The sequence below is a fragment of the Coloeus monedula genome (assembly GCF_965178545.1).
Source record: "Coloeus monedula genome assembly, chromosome: 14".
Lineage (NCBI taxonomy): Eukaryota > Metazoa > Chordata > Aves > Passeriformes > Corvidae > Coloeus > Coloeus monedula.
In genome coordinates this window covers 12771802-12790907 of record NC_138794.1, presented here as the reverse complement: position 1 = coordinate 12790907, position 19106 = coordinate 12771802, and the positions used below count along the sequence as shown (strand labels likewise).

At 55.5% G+C, this 19106-nt stretch overlaps 1 protein-coding gene across 3 annotated transcripts in view; it reads right to left on the bottom strand.

Moving 5' to 3' along the window:
• FRMD5 (FERM domain containing 5) overlaps positions 1-17137 on the bottom strand; it is a gene marked incomplete at its 5' end in the record, with an annotated part of 69589 nt that extends 52452 nt beyond the window's left edge. For all 3 annotated transcript variants that reach the window (XM_082291078.1, XM_082291080.1, XM_082291079.1), the window contains one exon: positions 17036-17137. In XM_082291078.1, the coding sequence (XP_082147204.1) occupies positions 17036-17137 (102 nt within the window). The remainder of the gene's footprint in view (positions 1-17035) is intronic.
• Between the last annotated feature and the right edge of the window lie 1969 nt (positions 17138-19106).

Here is a 19106-nt window from a genome sequence, read left to right as displayed (position 1 = left end):
GAGCACAGACCAAGCTGCCTCAGCACAGGCAGCTCTGCCGGCAGGACTTGAAGGGGGCTGGTTACGTATCACACATCCCTGACCTTTAAAAACCCTCAAGGACTTCCCAAATTGTGTCAGTCCCTGATCAGCTGACGCAATCACATTTCACTTGGCTACAGAGGGGGGTGCTGGGTGGAGATGTCACTTCTCCAGCGCAAGAGCTGAGGTTGCACAGCACAAACTAAGCCAAGCTACAGAAGGAGTTGCTCCTCTGGGCTCAGTGCTCAGCCAGAGAGGGTTTCCCATGGTTTGCCAAGATCTGGGCTTCCCTCGTGTCTGGAAGCAGGTGCTGGGTCACTCAGCATCTCCTGGGGGCTGAGAGGCCACAGGAGTTCCAGGGCACCAGTGCTGAGCCAAGATCCCACTGAAGAACTGCTCTGACCCAGAGAGCTCCTGGTTCTGACCCCCTTCCTGGGGGAAACAGGGATGTTTGTACCAGGGCACTCTCCTGGGATTGATGCCAGGGATTGATGCTGCAGTCCCTGGGGCCAAAAAAGGAGACACCTTCCACTATCCCACGTTTCTCCAAGCTCCATCCAACCTGGCCTTGGGCACTTGCAGGGATCCAGGGGCAGCCAGAGCTTCTCTGGGCACCCTGTGCCAGGGCCTCACCCCCTCATCATAAAAACCCTCTTATTGTATCTCTTGTACCCTGACACCCTTTCAGTTTAAAACCATCACCGCTTGTTCTCTCCCAACAGGCCCTGTCCCTAGGGAACAAACCAGTGTGCAGCAACCCCTGTCCTGCACGGGGCACCAGAGATCCCTGGGGAACAGGACCCTGGCTGGACTGGGGACACCCATCCATCCATCCATCCATCCATGAGTGCATCCCTCCATGCATCCCTCCATCCCTCCCTGCACAGGTGACAGGAATGTCTCAGAATGCTGAGCTCTCCCCAGGCACGGCGCTGTGCCGTGGCCCTGCAGAGCCCCAGCTCGGGCGTTACTCGCTCCATTAGGCTCCTGCCTGGCACAAATTGATGGATAAATGGCAGAGGAGGGTGGTCCTGTCACTCTGAGCTGCTGAGGAACTCAGGTGGCTGCAGGTCAGTGCAGATCCCACGTCTGGAATGTGCAGAGGACATGGAGAGGGAAAATAGCTCTGCCTGGCAGCTGGAAGAATTGGGATCTTCCCTTGCATCCCGCTGCACCTTTCCCTGTGAGCGAGTGGCTGTAACAGGCCTGATACAGAAACACTCCCAAACAGCCCAGGATCCACTGCTCCCTGTCCATCTCTGAGTCCCTGCAGTTTAGCACTGGAAATAGAAGCTCTGGGCTGTCAGAAATTGAATTCAAGCCTCACATTCCTCAGCCACCTTCAGAAACACCCCCAGATTTTAGCAGGGTGCCAAGGCAGACCCTTCACCATGCCCAGGGGCACCACTGCTCAGTCATGGACAGACCACATCCTTGGCAGCATCCCTTGGTGCACATGGAGACACAAATGCCAGAAAAAGGGGTGGAGGATGGGGGAATGCACTGAGGGAAGAGCAGTTGCCTGCCTGGCAGCACCGAGACTGTGCCTGGTGCAGGAGCACAGCAGAGGAGCAGCACCCTGAGAGCTGCGGCATCTCCCCACAGGGAATCTTGAGGTTCAGCATTCCTGGGGAGCACCTGGGGCACAGCAGCGTCTGGGGGCCAGTTCAGCTTTGGGGCACAGCACCCACAGCCCCCCGGGACCTCCCTGATCCCAGCAATGCGCAGTGCACCAAATACTCCAGCAAAATTCCTGGGGCTCAGTGTCAGACAAGGCAGCAGAGAGGCACTTCAGATAAGGAGGGAAGGAAAAGAGCAATCACCTTTGGGGCAGCCCCTGGTGGTCATTTCCTGCTCTGGGCAGTGCAGGGCTCTCGTCCAGCAATGCCAACCTGAGTGAGATCCTGCTCCTTCTACTGCTCCTGCCAGGACAGGCTGGGTGATGGGGGGCTCAGCTCTGCCCCGCCGATGAGAGATGCTCCTCCAGGGAGACCATTCCCCAACAGCTCCTCCAAACCCAGCCCCACACAGGGACACCAAGCTCTAGGGTGTCACCAGCACCCCTGGCCCAGTGCCATTGCACACCACAGCTGTGGGCAGGCTGTGTTTCTGGGGTCTGGTGTAAACCAAAATGATAATTCAGGGAGAAAACAGCACTGTATGAAAAGCTTTCCAGTGCCCTCTCCAACAAATGTGTTTATTAGCATTAATTACAGTGAAAATCCCATGCCAGCCAGGGTGATGGAACATGGCATTAACCAATTAAAAGATAAAAATTTGATGTCCTGGCCTGTGACCCCACACTCTGGAACATGCACAGGCACCACCACGTCCCCCAAGGAGTGAGGAGCACGAGCATCCTTCAGTGCAGGCTCTGCTCCTGCTGACACCCTGCTGCAAGTTGTTATCTGCCAGCACCAGACCTTCAGCTTTATTGCAGTGATGATGTTTACATTGCACAGGAGTGGCTTGAATTGCATGAAGGCACTGCTTGGCTCCCAACCAGAGATTTACACCCTGCTCGGTGCCTGCAGCAGCCTCAGGACAGCTCATCCTCCCACTGTGGGTCTGGGGGGGACCCTGCCTGGCCCTGCCACAGGGCCCTGCTCCTCAGGGTGTCAGTCTGTCCATCCCAGTGCTCCTATTCCATGGCCCTGCTCCTCAGGGTGTCAGTCTGTCCATCCCAGTGCTCCCATTCCATGGCCCTGCTCCTCAGGGTGTCAGTCTGTCCATCCCACAGCTCCCATCACACCAGACCCACTGCAGTGGGTGCAGAGGGCAGGGCCAGGGTCTAGCTGCTCCACAGGGATGGCAAAGCTGAGGCTTTGTCCTCAGAGCTGCTGATCCAGAACCATTCTCTGTCCTCACTCCTGACTCCATCCTCCCTTGCAGCCCCTTCCCAAGGAACACCAGCTGCATCGGGGCTGTTAACGCTGATCCCTGACACGGAATTTTATATTAAGGAAGGTTCTGCAGAATCCTCCCCAGTCTGACATTCCAGGACAGGAAATCCCAGCTCTGGCACGAGCCCAAAGGAGCGGCGTGTGCAGTGCCACACAGAACAGGTGACACCTCCTCCTCTGGTGCAAATTCCCTGATGTCTGATGGAAACCTTGCAGTCACAGCCACTGATGGGGGCAGGAGTCGGGTGGGTTTATAGGAGCACTTCACTGCTGAAGCCAGGCTTGGAAAACACCCAGCAGGATGAGGGAATGCTGCCTGCACACCGCAGGAGTCACGGCTGGACAAGCTCCTCTCTGTGTGACATGGTGTGAGCGCACCGAGAGCGGCTGCGGAGCCCCGGGGCTGGAGAGGTCCTATCCCACCTCAGCACAGAGGAGGGGAGCTGCAGGTACATAAATCTGGCTGTACTTGGGGAAACACATCGGAGACTGCGATAAAGAAAAGCCTCAGGATTACCAGAGGCTCGGGAAAGGCGCTGCTCGGGAGATCAGCCCCTCAGCTGCACAAAGGCAAATTGAGTCAGACAAAAGCGCTCTCGTGGTTTATATTCTTAAGATGGTATCGAATTCGTTACAAAGATGGAACAGCGGGAGGTGTAATTTACCTATTCCATGCAAGCACTGGATATTCTGCAGCAGGGTAAATTGATATATAGAGCTGGGAGGCACCACAGTGCTCCAAGAGATTATTTATTGACCTGGAGAGGGCAAAGCCTCAGTGGGGAAAAGGTGGGTCCAACCTGCCCCTGCAGCTCCCAGCACCAAGAGCTGGGGCGAGGAGAGGATGCCCAGGGCAGTGGTGGCTTCCTGGACAGCCTCTGGTAGGGCACAGCTTGGCAGTGGGTGGCACGGGGCACTTTCTCATCCCAGATCATCATTTCTGTTAAGATAACCCCCAGCTATGGAACAGCACTTCAAAATAAGGGTTTGAAGAAATTAAATGGATTAAAACATTCTTTTACAACAAACTCTACCCTGTGAGCGTAGTGAGGCCCTGGCACAGGGCAAAGGGCCTCCCCACCCTCACAGGGAAGGATTCCTTCCCAATATCCCACCTAACCCTGCCCTCTGGCAGTGGGAAGCCACTGCCCTTTGTCCTGTCACTCCTGGCCCTTGTCCCAAACCCGTCTCCGCCTTCCCTGCGTCTCCCTTAGCCCCCTGCTGTGGGATGCTGCCCTTTCACGGGAGCACAGACCCATTTCTTGCAAACGCTCCCTGTGTCAGCCGAACACGCCCTCTCCAGCTCTTTCCCACCAAAGGTAATTACCTTAAGAGCTCATTACGACCACAGGATGTGCGGCTGCTGCCTGGAAATCGTGCTCTATTTTTATCCCACCAGAGTAAAACGTGGCAGATTGACAGGAATTGTCCCTCCGGCAGGAAGGCAACTGGCTTGTTACAACTGACTTTCTTTTGCTGAAAATAAGTTCCTGTCCCTCCTGAGCAGGTGAGACACCCCTGCTGACCTGGCCCCAGGTCCAGCACGGCCCGTGGTCCTCTGGTGCATCCTCCCACAATTCCAGCTGCGTGGGCAAGGACAGGATGACCCCCACAGCCAAACCCCTCCTTGCCCAGCCAGCACCCATCCATGGGCTGCACGAGCCACCAGCACCTGGAGTGCCGTGCAAAGCCCCTCCTCACACTAAGGAGCTCTCTAGGAACAGACTCCATGGATCCTTCCTAAATCCCAGCCATAAACCTGCCCCCCATGATGCCTGGCCACTGCAGCCACCCCCACGGCTGGGCAGATGCTCTCCAGATTCTCTCCACAAGCAAAAGCAGAATAGGAGGATGTCAAACACGCTTAAAATGTGTATGGATTGCAAGGCCATAAATATTTGAAGGGGATGAGTGAATCTGTTCTAACGTTGTACTAAGCTCCACTGCTCCTCAGCCCTTCCCTTGGCTGGGATGCCAATCCTTGTGGCTCACTGACTATCCAAATGAAGACCAGGATAACTGCAGCACTTACAGAAGGAGCTCTTCTGGCCTCTGTAGTTTATCAGAGGTTTTTTTTTCCCAAGCTCATCTGAAAGAAGCCATAAGCACTCACCCTTCCCATGCCTACTCCATGTAAGGCTTCTTTCATGCCAGGCTGCTCACTTGGAAGAGTGCAGCAACCAAACAGCACCGTAATTCCTTTGCCTGGACACTGAGAAAACACCAGGAATGGGAATTGCACAGCTCCTTCAGGAACACTGACACACCAACACTCAGCACAGGGTACACCAGCACCAGTCTGCTCAGGAAACTGCCATGGATCATGGAATCATGGAAGGAAGTGGGTTGGGAAGGACCTCAAAGCTGATCCTGTTCCAACCCCCTGCTATGGGCAGGGACACCTTCCACTATCCCAGCCTGCTCCAAGTCCCATCCAGCCTGGCCTTGGACACTTCCAAGGATCCTGGGGCAGTCACGGCTTCTCTGGGCACCCTGTGCCAGGGCCTCCCCACCCTTACAGGGAACAATTTCTTCCCAATATCCCATCTAATCCTGCCCTCTGGTAGTGGGAAGCCATTCTCCCTTATCCTGTCTCTCCAACCCTTGTCCCCTCCAGCTCTCCTGGAGCCCCTTTAGGCCTTGGAAGGGGCTCTCAGATCTCTCCCAGCCCCTCTCCATGGCAGAGGGGCTCCAGCCTCCTTTAGGCAAGTGGAGAAGGATCCAGCTTGTGTTATGATGACAAATGAAACAGGCAAAAGCAAACCCTCAGTAAGTACATAAATAACCCACTTGGCACTGGCTTTTGGGATAAATAAACACACAGCTCTACCCTGCCTTGGTGGCACAGACCTGGGGAGCCCTGGAGGAGCCCCAGAGCCCAGGAGTCAGGAGGAGGCTGCTCTGGACTCACTCCAGTGGGACACAGCTCCTTGTTATCATTCCAGAGGCTGGACATGAAGCTCCAGCCCGATGTCCCCAGAGCAGCAGTGGGGCAATGGAGATGAGGGCAGCTCCCAGGCAGTGGCAGTGTCCCCTGCCTGCCATCAGCCCTGTTCCTCTGTTCCCATGGCAATCCCTGGCCTTTCCAGCTGCACTCAACGTTGACTTCTCCACTCTCTCCATAGAAATCCGTGGAACAAAGCAAAAGAGACGAATTAGGCAGTGTGTGTGCGGGGTCAGTCACTCCTTCAGACTGATTTATGGTGCCCCAAGACCTGCAAAGAAGCCAAGGCTGGAGCCTTTCCGTGCGGGTTTTTACTTTATCCACGTCTCATGGAGACTGCATGGGGTGTAAAACCCCAGCCCACCTGAACCCCCCTCCTGACCCTCCTGTGTGTCCCACAGGCACCACGGCCACCAAGTCACTGCCACCCCCGAGGCTGTGCCTGCTGGAGGTGGCACTTCTCCCCGGGGATGAGGAATAGCAGACACACCAGCTGAGGGAATGGGAAGCATCATGTAAGAGGACCAGTTAGGAGTGAGGGAAACACCGGCTCCCTCAGTGCTCCCTGCTGCTCCTGCAGTGTGCTTGCCCTAGGACATGAGCAGGACATGGCAGGGCCCATCAGCTCCTGGATACAGAGATTAACTGTGTCCCAAAAACACATGTCTTGGGAAGAGCCCAGCAGAGCTGGGAATTACACACCGCCCACAGAAGTTCCAAACTGAATCAGCCTAAACTGCCTCAGCCATCGTTCCCCATTACACTCAATGACATCCCGGAACAAAATTCCCTGTGTTAATTACAAAGCCCTACGGAAATAGGAGCGCTCTCCTCTCACTGGCTCTGAGAAAAGCCTCAGCCTGTTCGCTGTGCGTTTATTCAATTCCAGGGGACTTTGCCCAGGTGCCCGTGTGTTCCCGCTGGCAGCAGGAAGCATCCCAGGAGCCAGGGAGGAGCCCCTGTCAGTGTCATTTACAGCTTGCCTCGTTGGATTAATTTTGTATTGGCACCTTACTCATGTCCAGAACAAAGCCCAGATGTGAAGCTGGGGTTCCCAGTGAGGACCAAGGCTCCATGAAGGGAATGTGCTTCCTCCTGGAAGCTTGGCAGGGCACAGCCCTGCCGAGCTCCCTGTACAGCCCTGAGCACCCTCAGCTTCATCAAGCCCCACATGAAGAAATCTGTCACCAAAGCAGAGATCACAGGCAGAAAAAAGCCCCGTCATGTGCTCAAGGAGTCGTTCCCAAGAAGCAGTGACAGGCTGGGGAATCATTGCCTGCTGGTTTGGGGGTTTATAACAACCTGCAAACGGGAACGATGCCAACCTGTTAACACACAGGGAATAAATGCTGGGGGAGAAAGGAAGGACAGCAGTGACAAGGGCCAGAGGGAGAGAAGTCCAGGAGAAGAGCCTTAATATTGAGAAAGAGCACGGGATCACTGAGATTTAGGCTGGGACTTGGTCCAAGAGAGCACCTTGGGCAGGAGGTCTGACAGAACCACAGCAAGGGCCGGAGCCAAGGCTCAGTTCCACGGTGCCACAGGGATCACGAGTGTCCCTGTACAGATGGAGTAGGATGGGCTGGCACAGCAGGAATGCTCCCAGTACCCATCACACCTTCATTGCCCTGGTCCTGTCTCACTGTCACTCCAACCCCAGCCCTCTTCTCTGTTCCTGTGTTTCTGCTGCCCTCACATCTCTTCTTTTTCAATGGCCACAGGAGCTCCAGGTTTGAGGTCCCAAAAACACTCTGTTCTCATTCCATATTTCCTTTGGAAAGCCATTTTTACTTGCAAGCCAGAAATATTAGTCAGCAAACTATACAGTGAAAAGCTAATGAGAACTAGATCGATTCATGAAAAGTACCTGCTCAGCAGATTTATTATTATTTTTCAAACACAAGTCTATTGGATTCCAGCTTTTTTTCTCCCAGTCCCAATATACTTCCCATTCCATGATTTAAGCATATAAGGGATAGTTGCAATTGCAACAAACTACCTGATCTATATATCCTTAAAGCCTCTTTCCAGCTCCAGAATGGCTGACTCAATTTTTGTTGTTTTTTATTAAAAAAAATCCCCTATAGGCAGCTGGATGGATATTTCCTTTGGGATTCCAGCCTGTGTTCCAGGGTAAGAGTCAACACAAAACAGCCACTATAAACCCTCTGAAAAACACAAGCCCCTCATCGATGTGACAGATATGCCACTATAATTAACATCTTTGGTAACAGACATTATGCAGCCAAAATATTCTATTTCCAGCTGCAGCATTGATCAGATCCTGACATCCCACATTAATGAACGGAGACCTCACTGGCTGTGGAAGCTGCTGTTAATTATCATGGAGAAAAACACCTCGATTGTCTGGTGAGATGCCAGTACCTGCTGGGGACTGGCCCACCTGGGTTTTCCTCCTGACCCAGCCCAAGGGTTTGTCTCTGCTCAGGAGTCCAGGGCTCATGTTCTTTACTGTGAGACAGGAAAGATTAAAATACATGTGAACCTTGAATTTCCAGTGAGCTTCTCAGTGCAGAGAACTGGCACTCCCAGGGCAGGAAAATGGGACTCAGCCTTTGCTTGGCTCCGGTGGGATCGCGGCCGGCTGGGAGCAGAGGGAAGCTCCCAGCTCAAACAGCCAAAGAAAGTATGTTAAAATTATTATGGCAAAATTATTCTGATAAATCATCAGGGTAGAGCCAGCCCATGGCTCTGAGCCCTGCAATGCCCGCACCTCTCCAGGAGGAATTTCCTAACCTTTCCATTTTCCCCACACAAAGTACATTGTAAAGAACCAGGAAGGTTTTCAGTCTGTTCCCTCGTCTGCAGAGGAGCTGTTTCCATTTACATCAATTTTCCTGGCCAGGATCAAAGACTGGACAACTTGGGAAAACAAACACTCCCTGGTTTCCATAAGGAGGGCTGGGATCACCCAGTAATGGACATGCAGAGTTGATCCCGTGGTTTGAAATACAGCCCTGCCCCACCAAGGGGTTACATAAAACCAGCCCCGCTGCCTTGGCAGCGCAGCTCTGATGGGGATAGGCCACGACAGCCGCTTACTTTGCTGAGGAAAATCAGATTTTCCTGGATTTTATCCCCGAGTCCCTCCCAGATAACAAGCTGGAGGAAGCACAATGGCATCTTGCATTCTGTGTGTGAACAATTAACCAAGTTCCTCATGAAATTTCAGCTGCCAAGTCACTTCTACAGACAAACACAGCAGCACTGGTGGAGGTGATGTGCTTGGAGGGTAATTAATACCCAAGTGTAATTAAGGGCAGAGCAGTGCCTGCAGCTTTAGAAGGGGAAAGCAGGAGGGACAAAATGCCCAGCTGCCTCCCAGGATCCCATCGGATCATTCCTCCACACTTAACAGAAATCCTGGTTTTGCTTAGAAATAAAAAGAGCTTTTCTGCACCAGCACCTGAAGCGCATTCCCACACCTGCCCCCAGCCCTTCCCAGGAAAACATCAGACTCAGAACCAGGCACTGTTTGCAAATAGAATTATCAAATCCTGGGATGGTTTGGGTTGGAAGGGATCCTTAATGGTCATCCAGCCCCACTCCCTGCCATGGGCAGGACACCTTCCACTGTCCCAGCGTGCTCCAAGCCCCATCCAACCTGGCCTTGGACACTTGCAGGGATCCAGAGGCAGCCACAGCTTCTCTGGGCACCCTGTGCCAGGATTTCAGCACCCTCACAGGGAAGAATTCCTTCCCAATATCTCACGTATCCATGCCCTCTGGAAGGAAACACACTTCCAAATGTTTTCTTTTCTGGAGAGGAAGGAGCTGATCTCCAGGATTTGGGCAGAAGAGCTGGCACACCTCCTGCCAGTGCTGCTCACCTGGCTTCTGCCCCAGCACCCTCTGGCATCCTGACACAAGCCACGCAGGCACACACGCCGCTGGGTGACACATTTAATGAGATTTCATGTAATTTCTAATTTTTTGTTTTTATTTTCTAGGAGTACCAGTGTCCACAGGCTGACAGAGCACGGCTCGGCGTGCTGGCACTGACATGTGGCGCTGGGGACGTTCCCTCTGCTGTTCCAGCCTGCTCAACCCAGCACAACAACAAAAAGCTTTCGTGTCCGTGAGTTCCAGAGAACATGTTCCCACACGGAGCTCACGTGCTCCCACCCTGCTGCCCTTCACGCTCCTCTTCCTCACTGAGCAGAAAAGCTCTGGCAGCCACAGGGCTCCTGCAGGGAGCAGCAACCTTGGGCCGTGCTGCTCCATCCTGCGAGCGGCTGCTCACGCCCCGGGCATGGAGCCTGCCCTGGTTAAGGTGGTGTTCTGCTTTGGTGACAGCTCCAAAAATGCTCCAAGTGTGGATTCCTTCCTGTGGTGACCAAGGATGGTGGGTTTGCCTTTCTTCTGGGCCTGGGCAGCAGCTGGCAGAGCTCTGCTGGCATGGGCTGGAGCACAAGGAAAATGTCCCTTGGGGTGACAAAGGTGCCACATAAATAAGACTTCAGAGACTAACCAAGTGCTGCAGTGGATGTAACACTGATGGGAATGCAAGGGGAGAATCCACAAATCAGGATAGGATATATTTTCCTGAGTTCTAAAGCTGCCAATAGGCTGGTAGGAAAAACCAGAAATAAGTAACTACTAATCCTGGCAGAGGAGGGCATTTAGCCTCACCCTTGGAGCGACCTGGTCTAGTGGGAAGTATCCCATGGCAAGGGTTTGGAACAAGGTGAACTTTCAGGTCCCTTCCAACCCAAACCATTTCATGATTCTATGATTCAATGATCCTTTCCAATCATCCCCCAGCCCTGGCACGACAAACTCTGGCTCAAGGTAACCACAGTATCCCTGCACCTGTCAGAACCTGCTGCCATCTCCCCTGTGCTGTGCAAGAGCCACAGTCCCTGCAGACACCCGCTGTGGACACGTAGGCCTCACAGCAATTCCAGATCATCAACAAGAAATTGCTCCCCTACTGCTGGAATAATTTACCTCAGAAACACTTAAAATAAAAGAATTTGACCTGAAACCTTATTTGCAGAAGCAACTCCAAAGCTTGCTGTAACCAAACAATAATTGTGTTTTCTACCCACAAACAAGTGGCCGATGGCAGTGGAAATGTTCAGGGCTCTGCCACAGTCCCCAGCCTGACCCCAGGCTAACGAGGGATTGTCTGTTCTCCACAAAACTGATGGCAAATAAACCCCAGCACTTCCCTCACAGCAAACCCTGCTTGTTCCCAGCCTTCTCAGTAACACATGTCATTTCTAACAGGTGACAGCAGGGCCATGTTTCCCTGCCTCTGGAAGCCAGGAGCGTGGTGATTTCCAGGGATTGCTCGGAGCCGCAGCTCCTGTTTCGGTGGGAGCACATGTGTGCTCTGCTCCGCTGTTGGGATTCCCACCAGCCCCCCACACCCCGTGCTGGCCATGGGACACAGGACAGTGCCACCATCCCCAGCAGGTTGAGGTGTTGAGGAAACCACAGGGCTGGATTTTGCCCACTGACAAATTCCCTCCTCACATCGCATGACACAAGCCATCCTCGAACATGAAGGGCCCATCAGGGAGCCACTCCCTGAGCCAAGTGGCAAAACCCTGGCACAGGGTACCCAGAGAAGCTGTGGCTGCCCCTGGATCCCTGAAGTGTCCAAGGCCAGGTTGGACACTGGGGCTTGGAGCACCTGGGTCAGTAGAAGGTGTCCCTGCCCATGGCAGGGAGTGGAACAGGATGGGCTTTAAGGTCCCTTCCAACCCACACCATTCCAGGATTCTATGATGCCACACACCCTGGAGAGGACCCCCACCCTTGCATGAGCTGGGGAGGAGTTTCCACAGAATGAGGGCATCTCCAGCAGGGCCCTGCCCACCACCACTGATGGCATCTCAGTGAGGGTCTTGCTCCCTACAGAGTCCTTGTCCACTCCATACACGGCTTCCAGGAGAAGCCAGCTGTGATATTTCAGCGACAAAACAGATGTGCCAGGTCGGAGAGGGATCACAGGAGCTTCCAGTGCCTCTGGTCCTGTATGGAACAAACCAAGGCATTGTGTGAGTCCTGGCGCTGCCAGCACACGGCCATCGACGTCATCCCCGTGTCCACAATCCCTCTGGGCTCCTGGAGCCTGACTCAAAAATTAAAAATAAGTGGGCTGCTCACAGCACTTTCAGTATTCCCCAGACACCTCAAAAAAAGCCTCCTGCTGCACATTACCTAATTCTAACATGACAGAAGGAGCGAATTCCTTTTTCATGGTGCTGTGGTACGCATCTCTCTCCAATGGCATCTGTGTGTGTGTGCACGAGCATGTGGACATCTATATCCAGATCTGACTCTATATCTATATTTGCCTTCAACATCTTCCACAAGAAAGTGATAAGCAAAGTAGTTCTGTCAGGAAATTGGCTCCTGAGAGGGGAATAGCCGGCGGGTTCACAGCAGGTAATGTTGTAAAACAGGTATGAAAAGTGAACAGAAAACAGACATTTCGGCTGGCAGAGAAAGAACAGCAATAGAAATATTTTCCACAGGTTTTCAAAACAACCTGGGGTTTTGCTCCCATTGAAATGTGAATGAATATTGTTCCCCTTTTTCAGCGGACATTTAGTGGATGTTTTCCTCAGCTGCCTTCTGTATCTTTTGTATTTAAAATTATATTGTTGGACATAAATTTAAGAGGAAAAGGAGACAAAATGCTCTGCTTTGACTGCTGTTTTCCCTTCAAACTCATTGTGCATTTCAGGCACCTTCCTCCCAAGCCTACAAAACCAAGTGTATGGAAATGCTGGAGCCAGGGGCGAAGGAGCTGCCCCACCAGCACAACTCATGGAGACACAGCTGAGCCAGAACGATGGGTTTCTGCTGCAAACACATCTCCAAGGCTATGAATAAAAACATGACTTTGAACAGCCAACAGCAAAGCTGTGGTAACGCTTTCAGCCTCCCTGGGACCCGCAGCCCGGAGCACCCTGTGCCCGCTGCAGCCCAGCCCCCAGCCTGGGTCTCCCCCCTGCCGAACCGAGCTGGAGCTGCTCGGGGGCTCTGCCGGGCCCTCGCTGCCGCCGGACCAGGAGACCGGGGGATGCTCGGAGCGCCCGACCCACGGTGCTGAGCCTCAGCCTGGGACCCTCAGCCGGGGAGCCTCAGCCTGGGACCCTCAGCCGGGGACCCTCAGCCGGGGACCCTCAGCCTGGGACCCGCAGCCTGGGACCCGCAGCCGGGGACCCTCAGCCTGGGACCCTCAGCCTGGGACCCGCAGCCGGGGACCCGCAGCCCGCCACATGCCGCATTTCTGACAATGGGTTTGGCCCCGGTCCCCGTCCCCGCACTCGAGCTCCAGTATTAAGGGAAGGGAGGGCTCTGGGACAGACAGACACCAACAGCTCGGCACAGAGCCCCTGGTTTGTGGCGCTCTCGGAAGCGGGAGCGGCCTCTGTCCCCCCAGAGCGTCACCCGTGCTCGGGGCTGCAGAGCGGAGCCCCCCCCGCGGAAGCAGCGGTCTCCTAACCTACTTCCCGGGAAAAGCAATTGGAAACTCTCCGAAGATAAAAAGATAATGAACAAATAACCTTCACTGCCACAAACCGCCAGATTCCCCTTTGTGCTGCTGCCTGATATTAATGAACCTGTCAGGGCTCCTAAAGAACTTTGTGCTCCAAGTGGGAAACAGGGGGTTTGTCCCAGAGTGCAGCCAGGAGCTCGCTTTCATTCCTTCCCGATTTTATGCAAGAAAGTTCTAACATTCTGCATCTAAGAAACCATATATTTATTTTCTCATGTCTCCACGTTCCTGTCGTTCTACTGGGGTTTGAAACAAAATGCCACTGTCTTTTCAGGAAAAATCTTGATGCATCAAGCAATGGCAAATCATTAATTATTTTGAGCCTTTTATGCCACCACTGACACCACAGTGAAGAATTTGAAACATTTCCTCAGACAAGCAACTCACTCACAGCAAACCACAGCATTGCTGGGTGTTTCAGAGCTCTTTTCATCCCGACGGCGCTGCAAGGAGCCTGGCCAGCAGCCTGCTCCACGTCCCTCCTGGAGACACGGAGCACGAGGGGTGGACCTTAAATTAAATACACAGCTAGACCAGCCCCTCACCATGGAGATGAGCAAAACGCCTTCAGGAATGGCTGCCCTTCTCTGTCAGGCCCCGCTCCCTGGGGACACGTCTCGGGACGGGTGTGAGCAGGGTCCCCACGCCCACAGGTGGCAGTCAGCACATGCCAAGGGATGAAGCAGGGATGGCACTGCTGCCTTCTCACACCTGATGGAGACCACACACAAACCACCACCTTTATTCCCTTAAAAGGTGCCTCTGCAGCCTGTGATACTGTTAAATATCAGCTTTTCCCAGACAAAAGATGAACATCTTCACATCCAGGCAGCTGCTACAAGTCCCCAAGTCCTGGCAGGGCTGAGACCAGGGCCCTGCTCGCTGGCAGACATGGACTGACCCCCAGGATCCAGCACAGACAGATGCTGGGACAACATCTTCCCTAAACCAGCAAACACTGGAATTCACAAGAAAACCTCACTACAAAAGGTGCCAACCCCGCTGCCCCGACCCATTGCACCGCAGTCCCTGTGCCCATGGCACTTCTGTCCCCCAACAGCATCTGGGGGGCCTCAGTGAGGAGGCCTCCAGGCCCCTCTGCCTGCTTGGATGGGCTGCTCAGGAGTGAAAATTCAGGAAAAAAAGAGGAAGAATTCATCCCAGCTCAGACAATGAACTGCTCGTTCAACATGGGAATATGAACAAAGCAAATCTTGGATAATCACATAAAAAAGGCTTTATTTAGAAGCAGAATGCTCAGGTATTATCCAGCAGCACCAAACCCCTACTCACACACCTTCATCAAGCACAGCCAGAGGTTTATTTTATGACAGGTTTAACCAATGCCATTATCTGAAATGTAAATAAACCCTCTCAAAATCAGCTCTGCCTCCGAGTGCTGCTTTCTCCTCCCCAGCAGTGAAGCCAGATGACCTGTCAGACAGGCCACACTCCAGGGAGGGCACAAAGCCCATCCTCATCCCTGCTGCCAGGGAGGACACACAGGCACAGCAGCAAAACCACAGGCACAAACTTCCAGCCACAGCTCCACTCGCAGACATGTGCCCGGATCCAGAGCACTGCGTGTGAGAACCATGACTGCTGCTTCGGCCAGTTTCTCCGGATTTAAGCAAAAATAGAAAGACATAAATTACATCCAACAGGCGCAGAACCAGCCTGGGTGAGGAGACACTGTGGATCTCGGCAAGATGTGAAATCTCTGTGCTCGTGAGGGAATGACCTTCAAAACTCATTCAGAGCTCTCAGCCTGCGCGGTGACGGCTTCCTCACTTGCGAGACATTACACATTCCTGCTATGTTCTCCCTAATTTTGCATGGACTATAAATACTTGGCTTATAAGGCAGCATGAAAGCAAGCGAGAGCAAGCATTTAAGTGGGGTAACCTTGCTTGTCAGGGTAGCAGGAGCAAATTCTTCATCCCTCAGGTCATGCATGCTAAATACCAGGATTCCCTGTTTACTATGCTACACATAAAATATCAACCAGAATATGGGACCAAGTAGTATTTTCTCTTTAAAAAAACCGACATACAAAATGACGACACCTTGTCAAATTGTCTTAAGGGCAGAAAATCCAGATTTTTCTGAACTGCTCTGCCCACACTCTCTCTCCCAAACTACAGTTTCCCATTTAATTTCTATTAAAAACAACCTCTGAAAGACGAATTAGTTTGGCTTATGCAAAATAAACTGGGCTGCTGTTCGAGCTGTTTACTGGGTCACACTTTACAACCCCGGTGGGGGAAGTGAGCCAGGACTGGCAGCGTTACCACCATTCTTCAGTGGTATTTGCACAAATCACCCTATTTATCAATTTTAGACTGTTTAAGCCAAAATGACGGTGCCTCCCATAGCCTGCAGCACCCTTGGTAACCGTCCTTTGGCATTATCACCAAAAGCAGGTTTGTGCCTGTAAATGAAAGGATGTTCACCCCTCCTTGGCATCACAGGGCAGGGAGAACTGGGGGTCCCCGAAGCTGGACGGTGGGAGCTGTTGCTATTGACGTGTTGAGTCACCTTTACTCAAAACTCTGCCCCGAATTTTCCATCGCCCACGGGCTGGGCTGGGGCCAGCCGCCTCCAGCAGCAATCCCCGCGCGTGCGGCTCCGCACAGGTTTTCGTGAGCTCCCTTGCAAGGATGATGCTAATGGCAGGAATGAAGCGCAGCAGCAGCCGGAGCCAGGGATGCTTCTCTCATCCCCCGGTCACACGGTCCCGATACCGGACTAGCTCCAGCGGAGCCCGGGAGTGCGTTTCCCTAGTTTTCAGCAATACGACACATCCCACGACATCTGCGTGCTGAGCGATGTCCCTCGCAGCCCTGGCAGCAAAGGGACAGCGGCTGAGGGGCCACGGCCCCGACCACGGGTCCTGGCCCCGGTCCCGGTCTCTCCCGGCACGGGGGCGCAGGGGGCGGGCGGATGCGCGCCCGTCCCCGCCGCTCCGGACGATTACAAAACCCGAAGCTCGTCACGGCAAGCCGGGCGCTAACGGGGGAAGCAGAGCGGGCACCCGGCTGCGGCGGGGCCGGGAGGGTCTGTCCCTGCCAGCAACATCCCCCGCGCATCCGTGCCCTGCAGCATCCCTACCCCGCGGATCCCTGGGCATCCCTGCCCCGCTGCATCCCCCGTACTTCACTTCGCATCCACGTCCTCCCCGCGCTGCGCGCAGCCCCCGCGCCCGGCGGCGGAGGGCTCGCACCGAGCGGCTCCGCGGGGCACGGCCACGGCTCCCCGGGCCCCGGGGCGGCCGTAGCGGACTGCCCCTGCCCCGCTCCGGCTCCGGCTGTGCTCCGGGTGCTGCGGGCATCACCGCGCCGGGGTCAGGCGGGCGGCTCTCCGCGCCATCCCCGCACCCCTCCGCGGCGGAGGGGTTCGCAGGCTCAGCCCCGGGGTTCTCCCCGCCGCCGACAGCCAAGCTCCGGTCGCCGCCCGAGAGCCGGGGGGCGGCGGGAGCGGGGGGTGGGGGGGGGCCGCCTTTGTTGGCGGCGCGGGGCAGCACCGGGCCGCCCCCGCCGCTCCGCTCCTTTTGTCTGCCGGGGCCGGGCGGCAGCGCCGCGGCTTCGGGGGCAGCGCGGCCCCGGTGTCGGTGCCGCGGAGCCTGACCTGGATGGTGCAGGTGTACTCGCTGTCGTCCAGCAGCCGCACAGTGCAGTTGTACTCGCGGTCCAGGTTCCTGCTGCTGCCACTCATCCACCTGCTCAGCATCTTCCCGGGGCGCGGGGCGGCGGGCGCTGCCGGCGGAGCCGAGGCTCACATCCCGCTGCCGGCGCGGTGCGGGGCGGCGCGGGGCGGTGCGGGGCGGGGCTGTGGGCGCGCCCCCCGCCCGGCTCGGCCCGGCCCTGCCCCCGCTGCAGGCGGCGCGGAGCGGAGCGCGGTGCCCGTGCCCGGTGCCCTGCCCGGGCCGCGGCGCTCGGCGGGCGGGGAGGAGGCCGGGCCCGGGGGTCGCCCGGCGCCGGCTGCGGGGGCCAATCTCGGCGCGGCGGCGGTGACGGGCTCCGCCGCAAACCAATGCGGCACGAGCGGCACGGCCCCGCCGCCTCCGCCTGGAGCCCCGCGCGGGAGGGGAACCGCGGGCGCGGAGGGGCGGCGGGGGAGCGGAGGGCACCGCGGGCGCCGGGCACCCGGCGCTTCGGGGCTCCGCCTCAGGTGTCTGCAGCTCTGCCCGCTCCCCGCAGCCTGGCGCCCAGCGAGGGGCTCCCCCACACCGGGGACAGCGGGTCAGGGCAGAGGGACAGCCCCCAGTTTGGGCACCGCGGTGGCACTGAGCACTGCCAGTGATGTCGAGCAGGGTCGGACACGTGGCAGGAGGTACCCGCACCCCAGAGCCCCTGATCAGAGGGGCAGGGGCTGCCCCAGGGACTCTGTGTCCCCAAGGACGGCAGGTGACTGGGCACGACCCAGCAGGCCCGCAGGCCCCTGCCAAAGCACCAACCTGTGCCCAGCTCTCTTGTCAGAGCCCAATTCCATTACTGGGCTGGTATTCCCATGGAGGGTCGGCAGCTGCTGTGGTCCTTTGAGCAGAGCCAAACAAAGTGCCAACGTGGCCCCCAGGATATGAGCTTGACTCTTAGTGTTCATTTGTTATGGAAGGAAATCTTTAAATCTCTGGTTCTTGGACAAAACGGGCTCCAAGAGTCATCAGTGTTGATGGGATGTAGCTGGTGCTGCTCTGGGGAAGTGAAATACCTGGTGGCAGCATCAGCAGTGACCAGGGAGGATGGGAATCCAGCCAGCACTGCTGCAGGTTTCTGCCTCTAGCCCTGGCTATTCCCCTGCCTGGGTGTCACACTCCCCACTGCCATCCCCTGAGGCCCCACCGAGAGGTTCAGCAGTGTTCCCCACACACCTTGGTCCCCCCCACACTGACAAATATCCAGATCAAACAGGCCCCAGTGATGACACATGTTAAGCTGTCCCCAGTCCATTCCACTGCACCACAGGCCCTGTTCCTACTGCACCTTCCTGGTTCAGCTCTTCTTTGCCTGGAGTCTCACCTCTGTCCCCTCATCTGCGTTCCCAGGCTGCAGTGCAGCTCCCATCCTCCGCCCAGGAGCACCAGCCTCCATGGACCACAGCTGTCCAGCTTCTCCGCATACTCTCTCTGCTCCAGCTTTGCTCATTCTCTGCCTTCCCAGCCAGAAAGATGGTTTACAGAGCCATACTCCTCACCTTTCCCAACCATTCCCACCAGCCCTTCCAGATCACTCCTGGCTGCAGGGCAGTGTCTCTCCGTGCCCTTCTTTCCAGCCCCCATAGAAGGGACAACTGCTCTCAGGCCAGTGGCTCTCCAGGCTCTCCTATCCCTGACCCACCGTTTCTGCTGTAGGGAGCCGACACTCCGGTGTGCAGGGTTGGGATCCTTTAAGATCCTACAGTTCAAGGGCTGTCTAATGATGGGCCATGAGAGACCCATCACAGCCAGGCTGGCTGTGCGAGGGCTGCCTGTCAGGCCGGACAACCCTCCGTGAGCCTTGTGCCCATGGAGGGACCACTGAGGATTACACTTGACTATCTCAGTGTCCAACAGGCCATTAATCCGAATGTCCAGTTAATGTAAAGGACAGAGCAGGAACACGACGTTGCAGGCAGTAGTGCTGCAGCAGTGAGACAGTGGGAACACCCTGGGAAGGACATTATCCTGCAGAAAAAATGTCAGCAGAGCCAGCGACTTGGC